Raw genomic sequence first — 19455 nt, 5'->3', positions numbered from 1 at the left:
CATGTACTTGATTTCATTATACCTTGGTGCATACTGCTGAAGAGTCTCTGAAGTTGTTGCTTCAATATAAATTTTCAGATGAAGTTATAGGTATTATGTAAAGTTAATGTTCCCAGAGGGCTCAGAATTGAAGTCTCTGGCCCTGAACAATACCAGGAAAGCCCCAGGTCTGCACTTATTTGCTCCCAGCCTGGGCACTGTATTACCATTGAATTCAGTGCGTGTGTTTGTGTGCAAAGAGCTATGCAGGTACACACCTGCTCCAGCCCCAGAGCCTGAAACTTTTCCTTTTCAATATTACTATACATCTGCTTCCACCATCTTTTCAGGTACTGCATTGCAGATCACAAAAACTTGCATCAAATTTCTTTGTCAGTATCTTAAATCTATGTCCTCTGGTTATCGATCTATCTGACAGTTGAAACAATTTTTCCATATTTACTGTTGTCAAAACTCCTCTTCACATTTGAATACAACTTCCCCTTCAGATGACTGCAAATTACTGCGGGTGCTGAAATCTGAAATAAAAACAGAAAATACTAGACAATTTCAGGTCAGATCGCATCTGTGGAGAGAGAAGGGAGCTAATGTTTTGAGTCCGGATGACTCTTTGTCAAAGCTGAAGAGAACTGGTAATAGGGTCAGATTTATTTGATGGGGGGAGTGGGAGGTGGCGTGGAGCAATGGGCTAGATAGAGGGCCAGCGATAGGTAGAGATTGGAACAAAGTCATGGACAGAACAAAGGGATTGTAAATTGGAGTGATTTATGGCTAAGGGTGCTGACCGTGGCACATAAAGAGATTCAAATGTGTTAATGACAGAACAAAGGTAAGGAGTGTCAACGGGCAACGAGGAACAGGGACAGGTGGCCCAAGTGGGGTGGGGGGAGAGGAGCAATGGTGAGGGAATGGTAGATTGATGGAAGAAATAAAAATAAATGGACAGCACGGTAGCATAGTGGTTAGCACAATCGCTTCACAGCTCCAGGGTCCCAGGTTCGATTCCGGCTTGGGTCACTGTCTGCGGAGTCTGCACATCCTCCCCGTGTGTGTGTGTGGGTTTCCTCCGGGTGCTCCGGTTTCCTCCCACAGTCCAAAGATGTGCAGGTTAGGTGGATTGGCCATGATAAATTGCCCTTAGTGTTGGGTGGGGTTACTGAGTTATGGGGATGGGGTGGAGGTGTTAACCTTGGGTAGGGTGCACTTTCCAGGAGCCGGTGCAGACTCGATGGGCCGAATGGCCTCCTTCTGCACTGTAAATTCTATGATCTATGATCTAGAAATAAAAATGGGGTGAGAAGCGGAGGAGAGAATTCACAGTCTGAAGTTGTTGAACTCAATGTCAAGTCCGGAAGGCTGTAATGTGTGTAATTGGAAGATGAGGTGGAGCTCCTCCAGTTTGTGCTGGGCTTCATTGAAACATTGCAGCAGGCCAATGACAGGAATATAAACAAGAGAGCAGGATGGCGAGTTGAAATGGCAAGTGACAGGAAGGCCTGGGTCCTACTTGCGGACGGACCAAAGGCGTTCTGCAAAGCAGTCACCCAGTTGTGTTTAGTCACTCCAATATAGAGTAGACCGTATTGGGAGCAGCAAATACAATTGACTAGATTGAAGGAGGTGCAGTGAAGCGCTGCCTTACTTGAAAATCATGTTTAGGCCCTTGGATAGTGAGAGGGTAGGCGGTAAAGGGATAAGTGTTGCATGAGAAGGCGCCGTGGGAAGAGGTTGAGGTGTTGGAGGAGTGGACCAGGGTATCCCAGAGGGAACAGTCTCTGCAAAATGCTGATGGGAAGTGAGGGGAAGATGTGCTTGGTGGTGGCATCCTGCTGGAGTTGTCGGAATTGGCAGAGGATGATTCTGTGAATGCGGAGGCTGGTGGGGTGCAAAGTGAGGACAATAGGGGGACCCTATCCCGGTTGTGTGGGGGGGGGGGGGGAAAGGGTGAGAGCAAGGTGTGGTTGATGGGCTAGATACGGTTGAGAGCCCTGTCAACCACAGTGGGTGGGACACCACCATTAAGGAAGAAGGAAGACATGTGAACAGCACCATTTTGGAAAGTGCCATCGTTGGAACAGATACGAGGGAGGCGATGGGGAATGGGATGGAGTCCTTGCAGGATGCGGGCTGTGTAGAGCTGTAGTTGAGGTAGCTGAGGAGTCGGTGGGTTATTAATGGTATCAGTGGATAGTCTATCCCCAGAAATTGAATTAGCAGGTCAAGGATGGGAAAGGAAGTGTTGGAGATAGATCATGTGAAGGTGACCCCTTGACCATTTTTACCCAAAGGAAACCCTCCCAGTTCTAGTGATGTTTTTCATCCTGTTTAATTCTGAAAATCTCTTATCATCTCCAAGACCTTGACATCCTACTGAAAGTGTTCAGCTGAGGCCTAAACCGTGATCTCTAAAGATTTGGTACAGATTGGTAATGTAGCCTTACATTTAGAAAGCAATAGATCCCAATATTTGTTTTACAATTTTATCAACCTGTCCTGTCATCTTTAAAGATTTGTGTTGTTGTTCCTGCAATCCATTTATTTATTTTTTTTTTTAAATTTAAGTATCCAATTCATTTTTTTTCAATTAAGGGGCAATGTAGCATGGCCAATTCACCTACCCTGAACATATTTCGGTTGTGGGGGCAAAAGCCTCTGCCCAAGGATGCAATTTTCCGAATGAGAAATGCAGGAGTGTTTCCTTACCTTTTCAGGAGACTGCAAACTCCACACGGACAGTGACCCATAGCCTGGATCGAACCTGGGACCTCGGCGCTGTGATGCAGCAGTGCTAGCCACTGTGCCACCGTGCTGCCCCCCTGCAATCCATTTATAATCATACTATTTACATTAAATTGCCTCTCCTGTTCCTTCCTCCTTAAATATATCACTTCACGCCCCTATTAGTACATTATGTAATTAAAACAAAATGCTGGAAATACAGGTCAGGCTGCATCTGTGAAGAGAAACAGAGTTAACGTTACGGGTCGATACTGACCTTTAATCTAACAAAAGGTCATCAATGACCTGAAACGTTAATTCTGTTTCTCTCAAAGGTATTACCTGCTGAATATTTCCAGCATTTTCTTCTCCAATTTCAGATTTCCAGAATCTGCAGGAATTTATTAACCTGTCAAGAGTGTGCATGTCAATTTGTATATTTTTAATGCCTTAAAGTTGCACAAAATTCTGGTAAATGTGCTGGTGCCAACTAATTTGAAAATCAAATGTTAAGAAAAATAATGTTTGTACATAGAAGGGTTCTATTCGGTGACAAATGTTTCAAATTAATTCCAAATAGATGATCATTTCAGATTTTACTCCACATTCACTAACAATCCTTAATATACGCTAAATACAGCACATGCTTGGATTCTGAAATAAAAGTGCTGGAAATACTCAATTTCTGGCAGCATCTGTGGAGAGAGAAATTGAGTTAATGTTTTGAGTCAAATATGACTTCTTCAGAACTGTCCTGACTGAATAAGTCTTCTTTGACTTGAAACGTTATGTCTGCTTCTCTCTCCACATATGCTGTCAGACTTGCTGAGTGTATCCAGCACTTTGTTTTAAAGCAATCCTGACTATGCTATATTTCACAATAAATAATCAATACAATCACTATAAATATGATGTTCATGAATACATGTTTAATCCTGTGTAGTTCTAATAGTTCAAATAGATTTGAAACTATTAACAAAGATGGAAAAGATGCAACTCTGAGTCAGCTTCTTCAAAGCAGCTGTGTCTGTTTTTGAAAAAATTAATAACTGGTGGATGCCTTTATAACTGCTAAGGAACGGAAGGACGTAAGAAAGATTCTTGGATCAATAATAAAGAATAATAGAAGACAACTTTCTATTGGATTATTTTAAGAAAAGCAAACTCAGATCAGTTAAATTTATTTGTTGGGAACAGATAAGTATTTTGTTCTGAAAATCTTCTGCCACATCAAATTATTTAGAAGATACTATATATCACTGGTTCCCAAACACTAGGACAAGTGCTACAAGACCTGAAACGGTAAGGAAAACACTCCTCCATTTCTCATTCAGAAAATTCCATCCATGGACAAAGGGTAAATCACGTCACTTCCACCAGCATTGACAGTATACCCACCTTTTTTAATACAATTTGGAGAAGACAGAAATTAAGATTATCTATAATTCAAGGAACCTTGTAATGTTCCTGCTATGTATACCTCAACTAGCTTAGGTTTGTACAGCCAAATCACAATATTTAACTTAATATAATTGTGTTAGCAATTTGTGATTGTAAGAAAAATCATCTTCAGTTCCAATTAAGTTTATCAGTAGACAGAATGTGTTTGTTAATGCAGTACTGCCCAGATTTTGGAAGTTTTTCTCATGACACTGAAGATACTGAAGTGTGCAAAATGGAAAGGAGATAGTGTGGCTAATACCGGAGCATTGTTAGAATTTTGTCTAAGGTGCTGTGACTTGCAGCTGCTTCTGCATACAGATGACTTGGGTGAAGTTGCATATCACAGTTAGCAGATGACGCTATGAGGTGTTCTAAGTTGTGAGTTAAGAGCATGATTTTCAAAGGTACATAGCACATTACGAATACTTAGGTGGTTGTTTTTGTCCACTGCAGACGTGGGCCGGAGGGCCTTTTCGGTGCTGTAGACCTCTGACTCTTAAGTGACGTGGCCAAATAGTGACAGTTAGAGTGACATGGGGAGGTGTGAAGTCATCTACTTGGGGTCAGTGAAAGACTAATTTAAATATTTTCTTAACAACAAGACCAGAGACTATGGAGGAGAAAAAGGGTTTGACTATTATCCATGGGCATAAGAGTTATTGAAGCTTGTAGGCGAGTACAAAAAGTAATCGGAAATGGTAATACATGTTGCGGTTTATCTTGGTGCTTGGAGATGTTTGGAATGCACGTGTGAAGTCATGCAGGGCCGTGGTCAAACTCCATCTGGAATATTGTATTCACTATTGGGCTTGTACCTCAGGAAGGATATATTGACCTTTGAGGGGCTATAGTGCAGATTCAGCAGATAACATTGGGGCTGAAATAATTAAATTATATGTTGCAGAAAATTTGACTTGCATTCCTGTAAATTTAGATGCTCATGGGTGAAGAGATTAGATAAACAATTTCCTCTGATGCCGGAATACAGAGCAAGGAACGCAATGTTAAAATGCGATTGAAGCTATTCTATTTTCAGACATGCAGAAGTGGAACTATAGAACGTAGACAAATACAGCACAGAACCCTCCCCCTTAAGGATCCTGAAGACACGATCTGAGACATCATGGACCCTGGCACCCGGGAGCAACAAACCATCCGAGAGTCTCGCCCATGTCCACAGTACCGCCTGTCTGTACCTCTAACTATTGAATCCCCTATAACTAGTGCTCTCCTAATCTCCCCTTTACCTTCTGAGCCTCAGAGTAGGACCTCGTGCCAGAGACCCGGTCACTGCAGCCTATCCTGTGAGGCAATCTCTCTCTCTTTCTCTCTCTCTTTCTCTCTCTCTCTTCCCCCCCCCCCCCCCCCCCAAAAAACAGTATCCAAAGCGGTATACTTATTGTTGAGAGGAACAACCACAGGGGATCCCTGCACTGACTGCTTCCTCCTCTTCCCACCTCTAACTGTGACCTGGCTGTCTTTGTTCTCAGGTGTAACTCTGTCCCTGTAGCTTCTATCTATCACCCCCTCAGCTTCCCGAATAATCCTCAGTTCATCCAGCTCCAGTTCTCTAACATGGTCTGTGAGGAGCTGGAGATGGCTGCACTTCCCGCAAGTGAAGTCAGCAAGGACACCGGTGGTCTCTCTTACCTCGAACATTCTGCAGGAGGAACATCACTGCCCGAGCTGCCATCACCACTACTTAGTCTCCCAGTAAAAAAAGGAAAAAATAAATAAACAGCTTGCCTGCTCAGCACTGAGTTTTTTTTTGTTAGAGGAGGAGAGAGGGTGGGAGACACTACATGGGTTTCCTCGCCGTTCAAATTTATTGGGTAATACAACCTTCCCAGGTCTCCCCACGGCCGACTTCCGGTTTCCGTCTCCTAAAAAGTAAGTTTAAAATCAAGAACTCGGCTTACCTTCCAGCTCTCCCCTCCAAAAATTGCTCCCCTCTCTCTGCCCACTTCCCTGGAAAAATGAAACTGTCCTTGGATATTGTGAGAGTTGAAACTTTCAAGACTGAGATAGAACTTGGAATATTAGCTATGATGTAATTGAATGGCAGACCAAGAAGGAGGAGCTGAATGGAACAATCCTGTTCTTGCCATGCTTACAAATGCAAGAATTTCATGGCCGTTACTGATTTATTAAGAGTTGGTCAGTAGTTCAAAAAAAATCTTTTTGGTGTCTGCATTTTCTCAGATGTCCATTATTTATCAGAAGTGGTACGTAATGGAGGGCAAGTTATTAAGAATTGTTTGCTAAGTTGTGACTTACAAGCGAACACTTTGGTTTATAACAACTGATTTTTTTTCTTTTCAACTGAGGCCGACCTCTTTCTGTGCCATGATCTAATCTGCTAAATGACATCCTAAAGGGCAAGGTTGGATTATCTCTTTGTTCTCTTCTTTCCTTTGGAAAGTGTTTTAGATTTGCCTATCACATTTTTCAGTCGTCTCCGTCAAGATTGAAAACATATAATATTGGAAAGTTGAAGGTGCCATTCTTGTAAAACTGAGTGTATTTGTGTATTTTTATACAAAAGCACATCCCAGCTGATATCTATTTTGCAATCATCTGTAGTATCTTCATTTGGTGTGTTTAGTAATCATGGTTTTTGGTTTAAAGCAAAAACTATTGATAAATTAACATCAGGATGTAAATTTTCTATTTACTGAAAAAACATATGAAATAATACTGCTGACCACAAGAAGCTGTCTTTTAAATAAAATACCATGCAACATATTCATGTTTGAATACGTATTTGCCTAGGCTGCATGGGATGATTGTGATTCACAGCCAATGTAGTGAGAATTTAGCTAACTATCTCACAATAAGCCTTGTGTATATGTGCCAATAGAATCACTTGTAATCATATTGTGTCCTGTCTTTTGAGATTTCTTTTGAGGTTTGCTTAGCTGTGCAGCATCATTGCAAAACAGAGCATCCCACAAAACAGTTCTGCAGTATTTGGTCAATTATCTCTCCAAAACAATCAGTAGCTTTATAGGAATTTGAGAAACCGAAACCAGTATCACACAAGCTCAAAAACTATATTGCATTTTAGTATTTATCCAAACCAAAGACATTATCTATTACACTATCATACAAGTTGGAATGAAGAACACCATGCAATCTTCCTAAATTCATCCATGAGCTATTAATAAAAGCAAAATACTGCAGATGCTGGAAATCTGAAATAAAAACCAAAAATGCCGGATAAACTCAGGTCTGACGGACATGTGGAGAGAAATCCAGCATTAATCCAGCATTTATTTTTTTTTTGGATTTTCAATCTGCTCTATTCTTTGCCCTCCCCATTGCAGCATCCACTTTGATTCTTAAGTCATTCTATATGAAAGTCTATTCCATATGCTGATATCAGGAAATATCTTGCATGCAGTTATGTCAGTCTTAAACTTACCTTTTGTCAGTTTGTGATAGTGTCCTTGGCTTCAGTTATGCTGTTTAAATTGAAGTAATAATATGGATTTGCCTTTGTCATTTCCTTCACTAACATGAATACCTCAAAGATCACCTCTCAGATGTCTCCTTTTACAAGCTGCAAAACCCAAGTTTATCTAATTTTTTCTGCTTCAACTCAAGCTTTTGACACTAAGTAGTAGCTTTGAGTCTAACCTGTATTGTCCCCATCACTTGAATGTTTCATTCTCGCACCTTTTTGACTGAACTTAATATTGAAAGTACAGCCTGACCAGAGCACTTTAGATGGTTGATCCTGACTTCATCTGGCATGTATTCTACTATCTTGACTTTGTCCAATGTTCTGTTGCCATTGGTTGGATATGATCAGCATTGAAACAAAGTATTAAATTTTTTTATATCTTCCAGCTTCATCCTTAACTATTTCAGTGCAATCTATGAAGTAAATGTGTTGCCCATTCGTTCCTACATGCTGTACTTTACACTTGTTGGATTAGATTCCATCCATTATTTATAATGAATATTTATGGCAGCTTATTTATTTTGCTATATTTTGGGGAAGAGGGTTTAGAACTCTTCCCATGTCCACTCCTTATACGGGTGTTGTATCTCTGAAATTTAGAAATTCTTGTTGCACGTTCCAAATTATAGATATTTCTGTGGTGTTAAGACCAGAAGTGCATAAGACATAGGAGCAGAATTAGGCCACTCGGCCCATCGCGTCTGCTCCGCCATTCAATCATGGCTGATATTTTCTCATCCCCATTCTCCTGCCTTCTCCCCATAACCCCTGATCCCCTTATTAATCAAGAACCTATCTATCTCTGTCTGAAAGATACTCAGTGATTTGGCCTCAACAGCCTTCTGTGGCAAAGAGTTCCACAGATTCACCACCCTCTGGCTGAAGAAATTCCTCCTTGTCTCTGTTTTAAACGATCGCTCCTTTAGTCTGAGATTGTGTGCTCTGGTTCTGGTTTTTTCTACAAGGAAACAATCTCTCTACGTCAAGTCTATCCAGACCTCGCAGTATCCTGTAAGTTCCAATAAGATCTCTCTCTCCTCCTCTCCTCTTCCCCCCCCCCATCCTTCTAAACTCCAACGAGTACAGACCCAGAGTCCTCACCGTTCCTCATACGACAAGTATGATGATCCAGATGTGCATTCACACAAAGTATTCAAAAAAATTGAATGTTGGCCTTGCTTTTGTCGTGATTCTGTGAGCTGCCTGGCAAAAATGTTGAGAACATAAAAGCCATGTTGGTACCTTTTTTCTGATAACTATCTTTGTTTGGCTGTATTCAGTTTACCTAATTTGAGCTAGTTGTCAGAATTTAATTTAATTTAATGTCTAATTTGAGAAGTGTTTGAATCGTGCCAATTGCAGGTTTTGGAAATGCCCCAAGTACATGCAAGTTAACTGAATGATAATTAAATCTCGTGAGATCTGTACTATAATGAACATTCCTTCTTTTCACTTTAATGGTAGAGTGGCATTGATCAGCCACATATTCATTCACTTTGTTGTTGCTATTACTGATACCATTGTGTTCTGTTTACACCTGTTGTGCCAATTTTTAAAAACTAGAAAGGTGAAATTTTATTTGTTTTAATTGGAAGTATCACATTACTTGTTTGATGTTTGTTCACCTGATATGAAAACAACTTCACCCACACCATTCAGCTTGTTCTCTGAATTTAAATGTATTGTAAAATATAAAAATTCAGTTATAGCCAGATTAGAAGCAGGATACGCTGGAAGAGATGGAATAGAACCTGGAATTTCCATTGATGCAATCAATATTAGATACATAATATTTGATTTTTTTTTTAAAAAAGGAATTACAGCCACATGAAAGAAAAATATTGAAGCGTATGGGGAATGAGCAGGAGAGTGGGCTTAAATTTATAGGGTGATGGATATAAACACTGAAGTAGTGGTGAGGACTTAATAGGCCAAGTTATCTGTTTCTGTGCTGTAATATTCTATGATTATGTGTACTCTTTGTACACTATTGTGTACAAAGTTGCTCCATCTAATTTTACCCAATTATTTCAGAGTAATTTAAAATTTAAGCTGTAAAAAGTATCTCTTGGACACAAATGACTATGATTGCCCATTCTAGAAAAATATGCATATTTAGATGGCTTAAGTCCAAAGATGTGCAGGTTCGGTGGATTGGCCATGCTAAATTGCCCCTTAGTGTCCAGGAATGTGCAGGTTAGGTTACAGCATTATGGGGATAGGGAGGGGTATACATAGGAAGAGTGCTCATTTGAAAGGTCGGTGCAGACTTGATTGGCTGAATGGCCTCCTTCTGCACTGTAGGGATTCTATGATTCCAAGTATTTTGGGTATGTTAAAAGTAGTATGTGCTTGGGGACAGGTAAAACCCAATTATAAATTAAGGAGTAATTTTAATCCCAGTGTTGAGTTTCTGTTCAAATAAAAGCATTCAACTAAGGGACTTTCAAATTATCACCAAACAAGTTACTTCATTAAGTATTGGAAATACCTTGATAGTTTTTTTATTGGACAGTTTAGAAATTCAGTGTTGGGTAAACAATGGTACTGGGATCTACACAAATTTGTAATCAGGAAAGTGCAAAAGATGTCTGCATTGTAGCTAATACAAACTTGGATAAAAATAGTAACTTCTGCTTCAAGGCCTAACCTAAACCTTTGATTTAATCCTGAATGCATCTTGCATCTATATATGACAATATTGCATATAACAATAACATGTCTTGTTAGATTAAATAGCAAGTGTTTGATTAACTTGAAATGGTCTGCAAACCTGTGCAGAAGATGCATGCAATTAATCTAGCAATATACAGAATGAGGTGTATAAAGAGTTTTTTGTTTTCAATGACAGTAACTGTAGCTGATTACATATCTCGTGCGGAATCACAGAGCCGACAACGGGAACAGCCGAAAGAGAATCTTGCAGCCAGCAAAAATGCAACTACCTTGGTAAGAATTTGAGCAATAAAATTGATAGTAAAACTGATGTCTATTACAGGTCATGTGTATGCTTGTGCCACATGCACTGCTACAGAATAAGGAAAGCACCAGTGTGTGGTTATGGGGAGTTTACCAGTCTCTGTCGGTTGCTGTTTCAGATAAAGAATAATTGACAGAATTGACAGAAATTTTTGTCAAAATAAATTTAAGTTGTGCAGTTAGTCAGATGAGTTCATTTGAAACATGAGTATAAAAAGAGCCAAAGGTGTGAAATTCACCATTTGACATTGTCACTTTGGTGGTGATGCACATTTTCTGATCTTTGTAAATCTCAATTTTTTCCAATGGACTTCATCACTTAAAATATCCATTTTTAAAATGTGCAATCTGTTATATTGACTAATAATATCAACTTTGAGTATGCATAGCCATTGCAGCCCAAAATAAATGAAAGGTATAAGATCCTATAACTCGCAACTCTACTCAGTTGTGTCTCTATTATGGTGCTCTAAATGGAAGAAACAAAGTACAGAGCATGTAATAAAATACACTGTTACATGTTGAGAATGCTCTTCAGGGAGTCACATCTGATGATGGTCAGATCCAACTGGTGCCAATGATTCAGACCATGATATCTGTGGAAGGGGGACCATGCCCTCATGGCTTAAATCCTCCAGTATGTAAAGGTGTTCTGACTTGGGAATTCTGCTGATATCAGTGTCAAGCTCCTCGTAGAATTGGTCTTTGCCTCTGTAGTGGAGCACCGCGTTGGAGCATAGTACTCAAGAGCATAACTGGCAGTGTTTAACGGGCGGATGAAGAGAACATGTTCTGAGCCATTTGTAGGGGGTTCTACCTATCATTGAGAATAGCAAGTTTCTTCCATCGAAGCCTGTTCTTGACTCGCACATTTCCTCTGAGCCTTTCCCCGCTACATGAATGTGTAATATTTTTCTTTAAGTGATCTGCTATTGCGAGCTTGCTCTCCTGTAGGTATGCTCTGTCGATGTTCAGTCCATCAAGTTCCATATCGATCATAGCTGTCTTGTGTGGGCTATCAACCAACCGCAAGTTGTCTCAGTATTTTGCACATAGTCCTGACGTTCCAACTTGACAAACAAAAGCATTGGTATCTTTATGTTTATTTATTTTGTTTTCTTGGTACGATACATTCTGCGCACTTGTTGAGCAGAGACTCCTTAAGCCCCAATCATGCATTTAAGGAGATTGTCCTTCAGCATCTTATTCAATGGGGGCTGCTCAATTTGAGGTAGATGGTGGTTGACAAATGGGCACAATGGACGCTTCCACAATCCGAGACTGCCGGTAGTTCTCTACGCCTATCCATCACTCATAATTACTTTTTATCCATATTTTGTTAACACTCTACAACTAAACTGAGTGTACTCTCCCAAGTTTGGTTCGTCAGTACCAGGGCCTCCACATTCTAGTGGGCCTGCAAACTGTATGGCTAAGAGCCAAACTTTTTTAACCTGGGTTGTGAGGGATCCTGAGGAGGTGCAGCCAACGGAGAGGTTGAGTACTGATAGGAGAGTCTTGCACATTTGGCTCTCTTTTTCAACCCATTGCTGGCTAGCAGCAATGTGAAAATGAGAAGCAAACTAGCACAAAAGCAGAAAGCGTGCTATTTCTCTGTCCACAGACTACATTCATCACATGACCTGTTGTTCTCAAGTTCTCTTCTAATAACAACTATTCATTGCAAATGTTCAGATTACTTGTCTTTGTTCCGGCTACTGAATTAAGGTTAATTAAATGACTTAACTGGAGACAACTGGTATTAATAAATTCAGTTGCTGGCAATCGGTAATATTTGGACATTGCTTGTTTGTTCTGGCATTCTAAACATTTCCTGTCTTTTCTTCAATGTAGAAGAATTATTAATAATGGCAATCATGGTTTTATGGATGATGATTGCACTTGATAAATAGTCTTTAAAGTAGGCTGCTGCTACAAACTCCCATGCTCAAATTGATTTTTAGCAGCCAATATTCATGTGTCCAGAATCTCACATTTATGAAAAATAATAAAATTTACTAGCATTAAACTTATTACCTTTGAAGAAAACGTGATAGCCTTTGGTGGTATCATTTTGACAATGTTATGGTTGAGATGACTCATTGGTACCATTTATTTGAAGTCCTAACTGTTCAGTACTTTCGAAGCAAAACAAATTGTGATCAATTTATGGTACCGTGTCATAATGATGATCGCATTTAGTGAGCAAATGGCTTATGAATGTGCACAATGTAGGCAGCTGGAACTGTATGTACATAGTACTGAATTGTATTGGGTTGTGAAATGAACATAGAACATTACAGCGCAGTACAGGCCCTTCGGCCCACGATGTTGCACCGTCCTGTGAAACCCTTCTAAAGTCCCTCTACACTATTCCCTTATCGTCCATATGCCTATCCAATGACCATTTGAATGCGTTTAGTGTTGGCGAGTCCACTACTGTTGCAGGCAGGGCATTCCACGCCCTTACTACTCTCTGAGTAAAGAACCTACCTCTGACATCTGTCCCATATCTATCTCCCCTCAATTTAAAGCTATGTCCCCTCGTGCTGGACATCACCATCCGAGGAAAAAGGCTCTCGATGTCCACCCTATCTAATCCTCTGATCATCTTGTATGCCTCAATTAAGTCCCCTCTTAACCTTCTTCTCTCTAACGAAAACAGCCTCAAGTCCTTCAGCCTTTCCTCATATGATCTTCCCTCCATACCAGGCAACATTCTTGTAAATCTCCTCTGTACCCGTTCCAATGCTTCCACATCCTTCCTATAATGTGGCGACTTTTATTCTTTTTAACAAATATTTATGCAAAATTGAACAAAAATCTAGCATTCGCATTTTAAGTTGCCAGAACAAGTATAGTGGGGCAGCACGGTAACACAGTGGTTAGCACTGTTGCTTCACAGCGCCAGGGTCCCAGGTTTGATTCCCAGCTTGGGTCACTGTCCGTGCGGAGTCTGCACATTCTCCCCTTGTCTGCGTGGTTTCCTCCCGGTGCTCCTGTTTCCTCCTGAAAGACATGCTGTTAGGTAATTTGGACATTCTGAATTCTCCCTCCGTGTACCCGAACAGACGACGGGATGTAGCGACTAGGGGCTTTTCACAGTAACTTCCTAGCGGTGTTAATGTAAGCCTACTTGTGACAATAAAGATTACTAATTAGTGGATTACCTTGGTTATCATTAAACTATTGCTAATGAGGGCAGCACGGTAGTGCAGTGGTTAGCACTGCTGCCTCATGGCGCCGAGGTCCCTGGTTCGATCCCGGCTCTGGGTCACTGTCCGTAGGGAGTTAACACATTCTCCTGGTGTTTGCATGGGTTTTGTCCCCACAATCCAAAGATGTGCAGGATAGGTGGATTGGCCACGCTAAATTGCCCCTCAATTGGAAAAAATGAATTGGGTACTCTAAATTTATTTGTTTTTTTAAAACTATTGGTAATGATCAACTGGTTTCTGCCCTGATCCCTTCAGCATTTCACACTTAACGCATCTAAAAGCGAGTGACTGTTCGGTTGATCCAGAAATGAAATGTGTCCCTTTTCAGTAACTCTAGGCTGTCAACTAATGTCGACATCAAGCAATCCTTAGGCATAACATGGGTTATTGGAAAAATTATGTTTCATCTTCTCTTTCCCTATTGTGAACAACTGCCCCTTCTCTCCACTAAATCACAAGGTAATTATTAATGCGGGTAGGTGCCCCACCTCACCCCCTCGCAATATAATATTATTTCCTAAATGTGTGCACCTGTTAATCACGCTCTTAAAAATTATTGATATCAATCCCTAAAGATGGCTTTTACTAGTTTTATTCCCAGTTTAAAGTAATACCCTGTGTTAACCATTTCCATTCTCAAATTATCTACAGAAGTATAGAAAATGTTCATTGCTGGTTTGAAAAGCTTGTGTATCCCCACTATTTCCTCACACATCAAGAATCAACCTTCTGACTATACATAATTTCCTAAATCTATCTGGTTTGGCAACTTAGAAATCTACAAACTTTTCTCCCTTCATAACTGCCAACACCCTGTTCTCAAAAATTGCACTCTTGACCCATCTGCTTTCTAATTGCTACCTCATCTGACACCTCTTTCCTCTTCATGCATCTTCCCTGACACTTTATATTTAAATCCCTCATCTGGCTTCCAGTCTTCTAGCACCTGTACAGTGTTTGTTGAAGTTACAAACTACATTATTTCTAATTTATCATGCTGATCTCCTTGACCAGTTTGCAGCTTTTGACATCGTTCAACATGCCATTCTCCTCCATGCCTTTGCTTTGTCCAGGTCCATTGTACCTTCCATAGTTACACTGCTTGTAACTTAGTGGGAGTGGATCTCCAGCAGTGGCTTTTCTCTCCCTGCAATGTCACCTCTAGAGTCACTGAAAATATCTTTGTCCCCTCTTAGTTTTAATATATGTTTCCCCTCAGTCACATTATCTACAGTTAGTACATCAACTTCCACATGCATGCTGATGAAATTCAGTTCAGAAGAACAGTAATGTAACCTGTGTGGAAAATGAAATGGAATTTGGACATTTGTTGCTAAAGGAATAGAGTATAAAAGTAGGGAAGTGTTACTGCAATGCACACGGCATTGGTGAGACCGCACCTGCAATATTGTGTACAGTTTTGGTTCCCTTGAGGAGGGATGTAGTTGCTTTGGAGGCAGTTCTGAGGAAATTGACTAGATTGATTCCAGAGATGAGGAGTTTGTCTTAAAAAGAGAGATGAATTGAGCAGTTTAGGCCTATACTTTGTCGAGAAGAATGAGAAGAAATCTAATTGAAGTATACAAGATTATGAAGGGAGTCAACCTGGAAAGAGCAGATGTTTTCTCTTCTGAGCATTCTAGAATGAGAAGTCATAGTTTTAGGATGAGGAGAAATTACTGCCCTGAAAGGGTTATGAATCTGGAATTCGGTTTCCCAGAGTCAGTGGATGCTAGGACATTGAGTAAATTTAAAGAGGAGATGGACAGATTTTAAATTAGTAATTGGTTGAAGGGTTATGGAGAACGGATGGGAAAGTGGAGATTAAGCTGAGATGCGATCAGCCATGATCGTATTGAATGGCGGAGCAGGCTCGAGATGCTGAATTGCCTACTCCTAGTTCTTGTGTTCTTAAATGCTGGCATATAACCATTCGGCCAAGGAACCCGAGTCTGCTGTATACTAAGTGAGTTATAGTTTGTATATGGAATTTAGGTCTGTGGACAAACGTAGTAAGTAATTGAAGAGCATTATGATTCATCGCAGCTGAATTATGGAAGATTTATTGGGGAACACCAAAATATCAGCTGCAGTGATCTGGCCTGTCAGAGAACAGGAAAACTGAGAATAAATGTTAATTCAATGAATTGTCCCAAGAATTGGAATTAGTTTGGGTTTTCCGTTATTCTGTCCGTTGTAAGTACATTTTTTCCTAAGAGCAGTGAAGTGTTCATCAGTGTTATCATCTTCGATCAAAAATTCCTGAATTATTTGCTTAATATTGAGAATTCTGTATAATGCTGTTATGTCCTGTTCAGTTCTGCATTACATTTCATAGTATCTGCTTTGAATATTCAGTTGTGTGAAGAGCAAATTTTACTGCTTTTTTCTTCCTCTCAAAATTAACTATTTTACTTCACAAACTCTTATTCTGCAGGTCCAAGAGGATATGATTGATGAAAACACTCCAGCATTCAAGACCATGAATGGAACAAACAATGTTTCGGGTGATGAAGCTCCTACATGTAAGGTTTCTAAGGAAAGCCAACAAAGAGAATACCAAGGAAATGGAACTAAAGTTGTGGTGAATGGTGTTTCTTAAACATTACCCACCATCGTCCAGTTCTGCATAAATTACGTTTTCTAATAGTGCTTGTAAAAGCTTGCCAAAGATAGAATAAGGACTGCCAGACTTTACGGCGCACTTTTTTTCTAGTCCCTCCGTACTGGAATGGAGATGGGGAGGGGTTCTTGAATAAAACACTTGTATAAATTTGTTTTTCACCTAGTTAAGTTCTCAATACATTATCAGATGTTGTGCCTTCAGACAGTAGATGCAAAATTAAAAGAACTAGCTGGTTGTAGGGAAATGTCTTGAAATGTTTCAAATAAATTTCAGATTCTTCTGGAGATGGAGATCATTGACATTTACTGTAATACTGGATTAAAGCATTGGCTGCTTTTTTGTCAAGTTCTCTAATATGCAACCACTTCTTCATCTGAGGAAAACAATAGAAAATGCAGTTTCAAAATTTTGCACTGAATTGTAAATTTAGCATTAGGGATACTAGTCTGGAAACTGGTCAGTTTTACTAAATCTCTGTAGGTTTTTTTAATACTGTATGTAGAGAAAATTGCAGACCACTGGAGAATACTCGTTTGCATCTATACATCTGCAGGGACATTGGGATGTGATTGGCAGTGACTGTTTTACAAAGGGGCTTGTTTGGTTTATTTATTAAATGTACAGTATTTAAAAATCAAGCAATGCTTTGGATGTTACACTAAACTGGTTGTAGATGTCATTGCCAAAATAATCCAACTATTGTAAGATTAAGTTCCAGAGAAACGATTTTCCATGTAAACTACATTTGTTTAGAGTCCTTAGAGTATTTTTATTTTCAGTTCTGTTTGGTTGATGTGCAATATGTTTTGTATGCAGATAGTTGATAAATAAAGTTTGATCTTCCATCTTCTGACTTAAAATATGCAAACATGGAGTTTTTTTGAGCTTTACTGTAAAGCATTTCATGTTGCCATCAAATTTGAGATTTTTCATTTCTGTGTATATATTGCATTAAGTGATACTTTTGGAATATTGCATGCATTTAAAAACTCATTCTCCATCCTACCCCATACTGCAGCATCTCCCAACGTACACAACGTCCATCACCAGATTTAAAACTTGATAGTCAGAATTAACCAGTGATCCACATTTTAGCCTGGTAATACAATATTAATATAGGGACTTTAGGCACACCTTTTTGATCCTTTTGCTGTTTGTAATATTTTGGGCAAAAAAAATAGCACTGCTTAGGTTCATTTCTTCATTTGAGTTTGGTAAAATCTGTAGAGATTTGATTTTATGACACACCACAAACTACGATAAAAAAACATTTATCAATAGGCTGATGCACTGATCCTCAGTCAGCATGTACATCATAAAATGTACAACTAATTACTTACACCCCAGCCTATTGGAGATCATCACCTTGGTGATGATAGACTGCATGACACTGCAAATTTCTGGTTAGCACTGGACATTCAAATAAAAAGTTAAACGCACATATACATTGCCGACGAGAGCAAACCCGGTACTGGATTTTGTCCAACTATTGATGAATCCCACCGGTGGGCCTGGAAGAAGTTGGGAGTTAGCGCAGGAAGGATGCGACTGCCTGAACCAACTCATGATGGCAAGCTGATCAATGTATTCAATGAGGGCAGCTCTGTTCTGAGACGTGCGTGAACTGATCCCCATTCAGGAGAAAGCATCATTTTGAAGATCAGAAAGCCCCATTTACAACCTGAATTTGGGGGGACTGCAATAGAACTGGCCAGCGTTGTCAGATGTGTTAATATTGCAACAGAATATTCTTGAGAATCTGGGTAGAAGAAATTTCCATCTTTAAAAGTTTAGTCTGAGTCATCTAAGGATTCAATTCTGTTTGGAGATGTCACAATCCATTCATTACCCCACAGTTCAGTGAGCACACTAAGACCTCCAAACTTTGGGAATAGAGAGATTCTATTTCCAGTTGCTGGCCATGTGACCAATTGGCCTGGATGGAGGTTGCTGCGGAGATGAGTGGCTGCGGGTGCCATCTGAGATTGCCCAGTGCTGAAAAATAATCAATGATCTCTGCACTGCAAGGGTACGGTTGAGTTTCATACAGGTAAGAGCTGGTGCAAGGTGGGTGGGAGAAGTAGGTGGAAGGTGTGGTCAAGTGGGTGGGTACAGTGGGGGCAATGCGTGGTCAAGAGCTAGGATGGGTGTTGACTAGTATAAAAAGTATCCTTCCTTGCCAGCTTCTATAGTTGCATAGGTTGTATATGTCTCCCATCACTGGAATCTGCCTTACCCAAATTCCCTAACATAATTGGAGGGACAGCTGAGAAACATGACATCATGGGACCAGCAGGCAATCCGGCAGTAAGCATCATTGGAAATTTAATTTTCTCTCCTAATGCTTGCACAACAAAAGAGTCCACAATGCCAGGATCAGGGATGGAGTGCCCAAGATTTGTCTGCTGTGAGGCACCGATGGAGTCCCTGGAGCTGGAAGGGGAGCAGGGCAGTTGATCTGTAGTTAATGCTGACTTTAGATTGGGAAGAGAGCAAGAAGGAATTGTACTTTCCCATCCATCTCTATTGCGCCCTTAACATCATTCTGTTGATTATTTTTATACTTCATTTGCAAGGTCAACTGCCTTTAGTCGTGACAGCACCCTTTTTTTTCCACCTGACTTCTTGGAGAATAACACTCCAGTTATTTCTGATGGCATACCAGATCCACACATCTAGATGGTGAGTCGATTGCGTGTCAGCCCATGATTGCGATCTGGTGAGCACTGCATAGTCTTTTTTAAAATATATTTGGAGTACCCAATTCATTTTTCCCAATTAAGGGGCAATTTAGTGTGGCCAATCCACCTACCCTGCACAACGTTGGGTTGTGGGGACAAAACCCATGCAAACACAGGGAGAATGTGCAAACTACACTGGACAGGGCCAGGATCGAACCTGGGGCCTCGATGCCATGAGGCAGCAGTGCTATCCACTGTGCTGCCCCCCAAGGACCATAGAGTCATGCAGACGAGGGAAGCAGTGGTAGCCGAGGTCACAGGCAG

General features: G+C 40.3%; 1 protein-coding gene across 2 annotated transcripts in view; it reads left to right on the top strand.

The window, feature by feature from the left end:
* fxr1 (fragile X mental retardation, autosomal homolog 1) overlaps positions 1-17310 on the top strand; it is a 130957-nt gene extending 113647 nt beyond the window's left edge. For both annotated transcript variants that reach the window (XM_038816877.1, XM_038816876.1), the window contains 2 exons: positions 10479-10576; positions 16262-17310. In XM_038816877.1, coding sequence (XP_038672805.1) covers positions 10479-10576; positions 16262-16426 — 263 coding nt within the window. In that variant the 3' untranslated portion in view covers positions 16427-17310. The remainder of the gene's footprint in view (positions 1-10478; positions 10577-16261) is intronic.
* Positions 17311-19455: the final 2145 nt, after the last annotated feature.

This window comes from Scyliorhinus canicula, chromosome 13 (genome assembly GCF_902713615.1).
Source record: "Scyliorhinus canicula chromosome 13, sScyCan1.1, whole genome shotgun sequence".
In the NCBI taxonomy this organism is placed as follows: domain Eukaryota; kingdom Metazoa; phylum Chordata; class Chondrichthyes; order Carcharhiniformes; family Scyliorhinidae; genus Scyliorhinus; species Scyliorhinus canicula.
The sequence above is the reverse complement of the archived record's forward strand: the minus strand, read 5'-3'. Positions and strand labels throughout refer to the sequence as shown.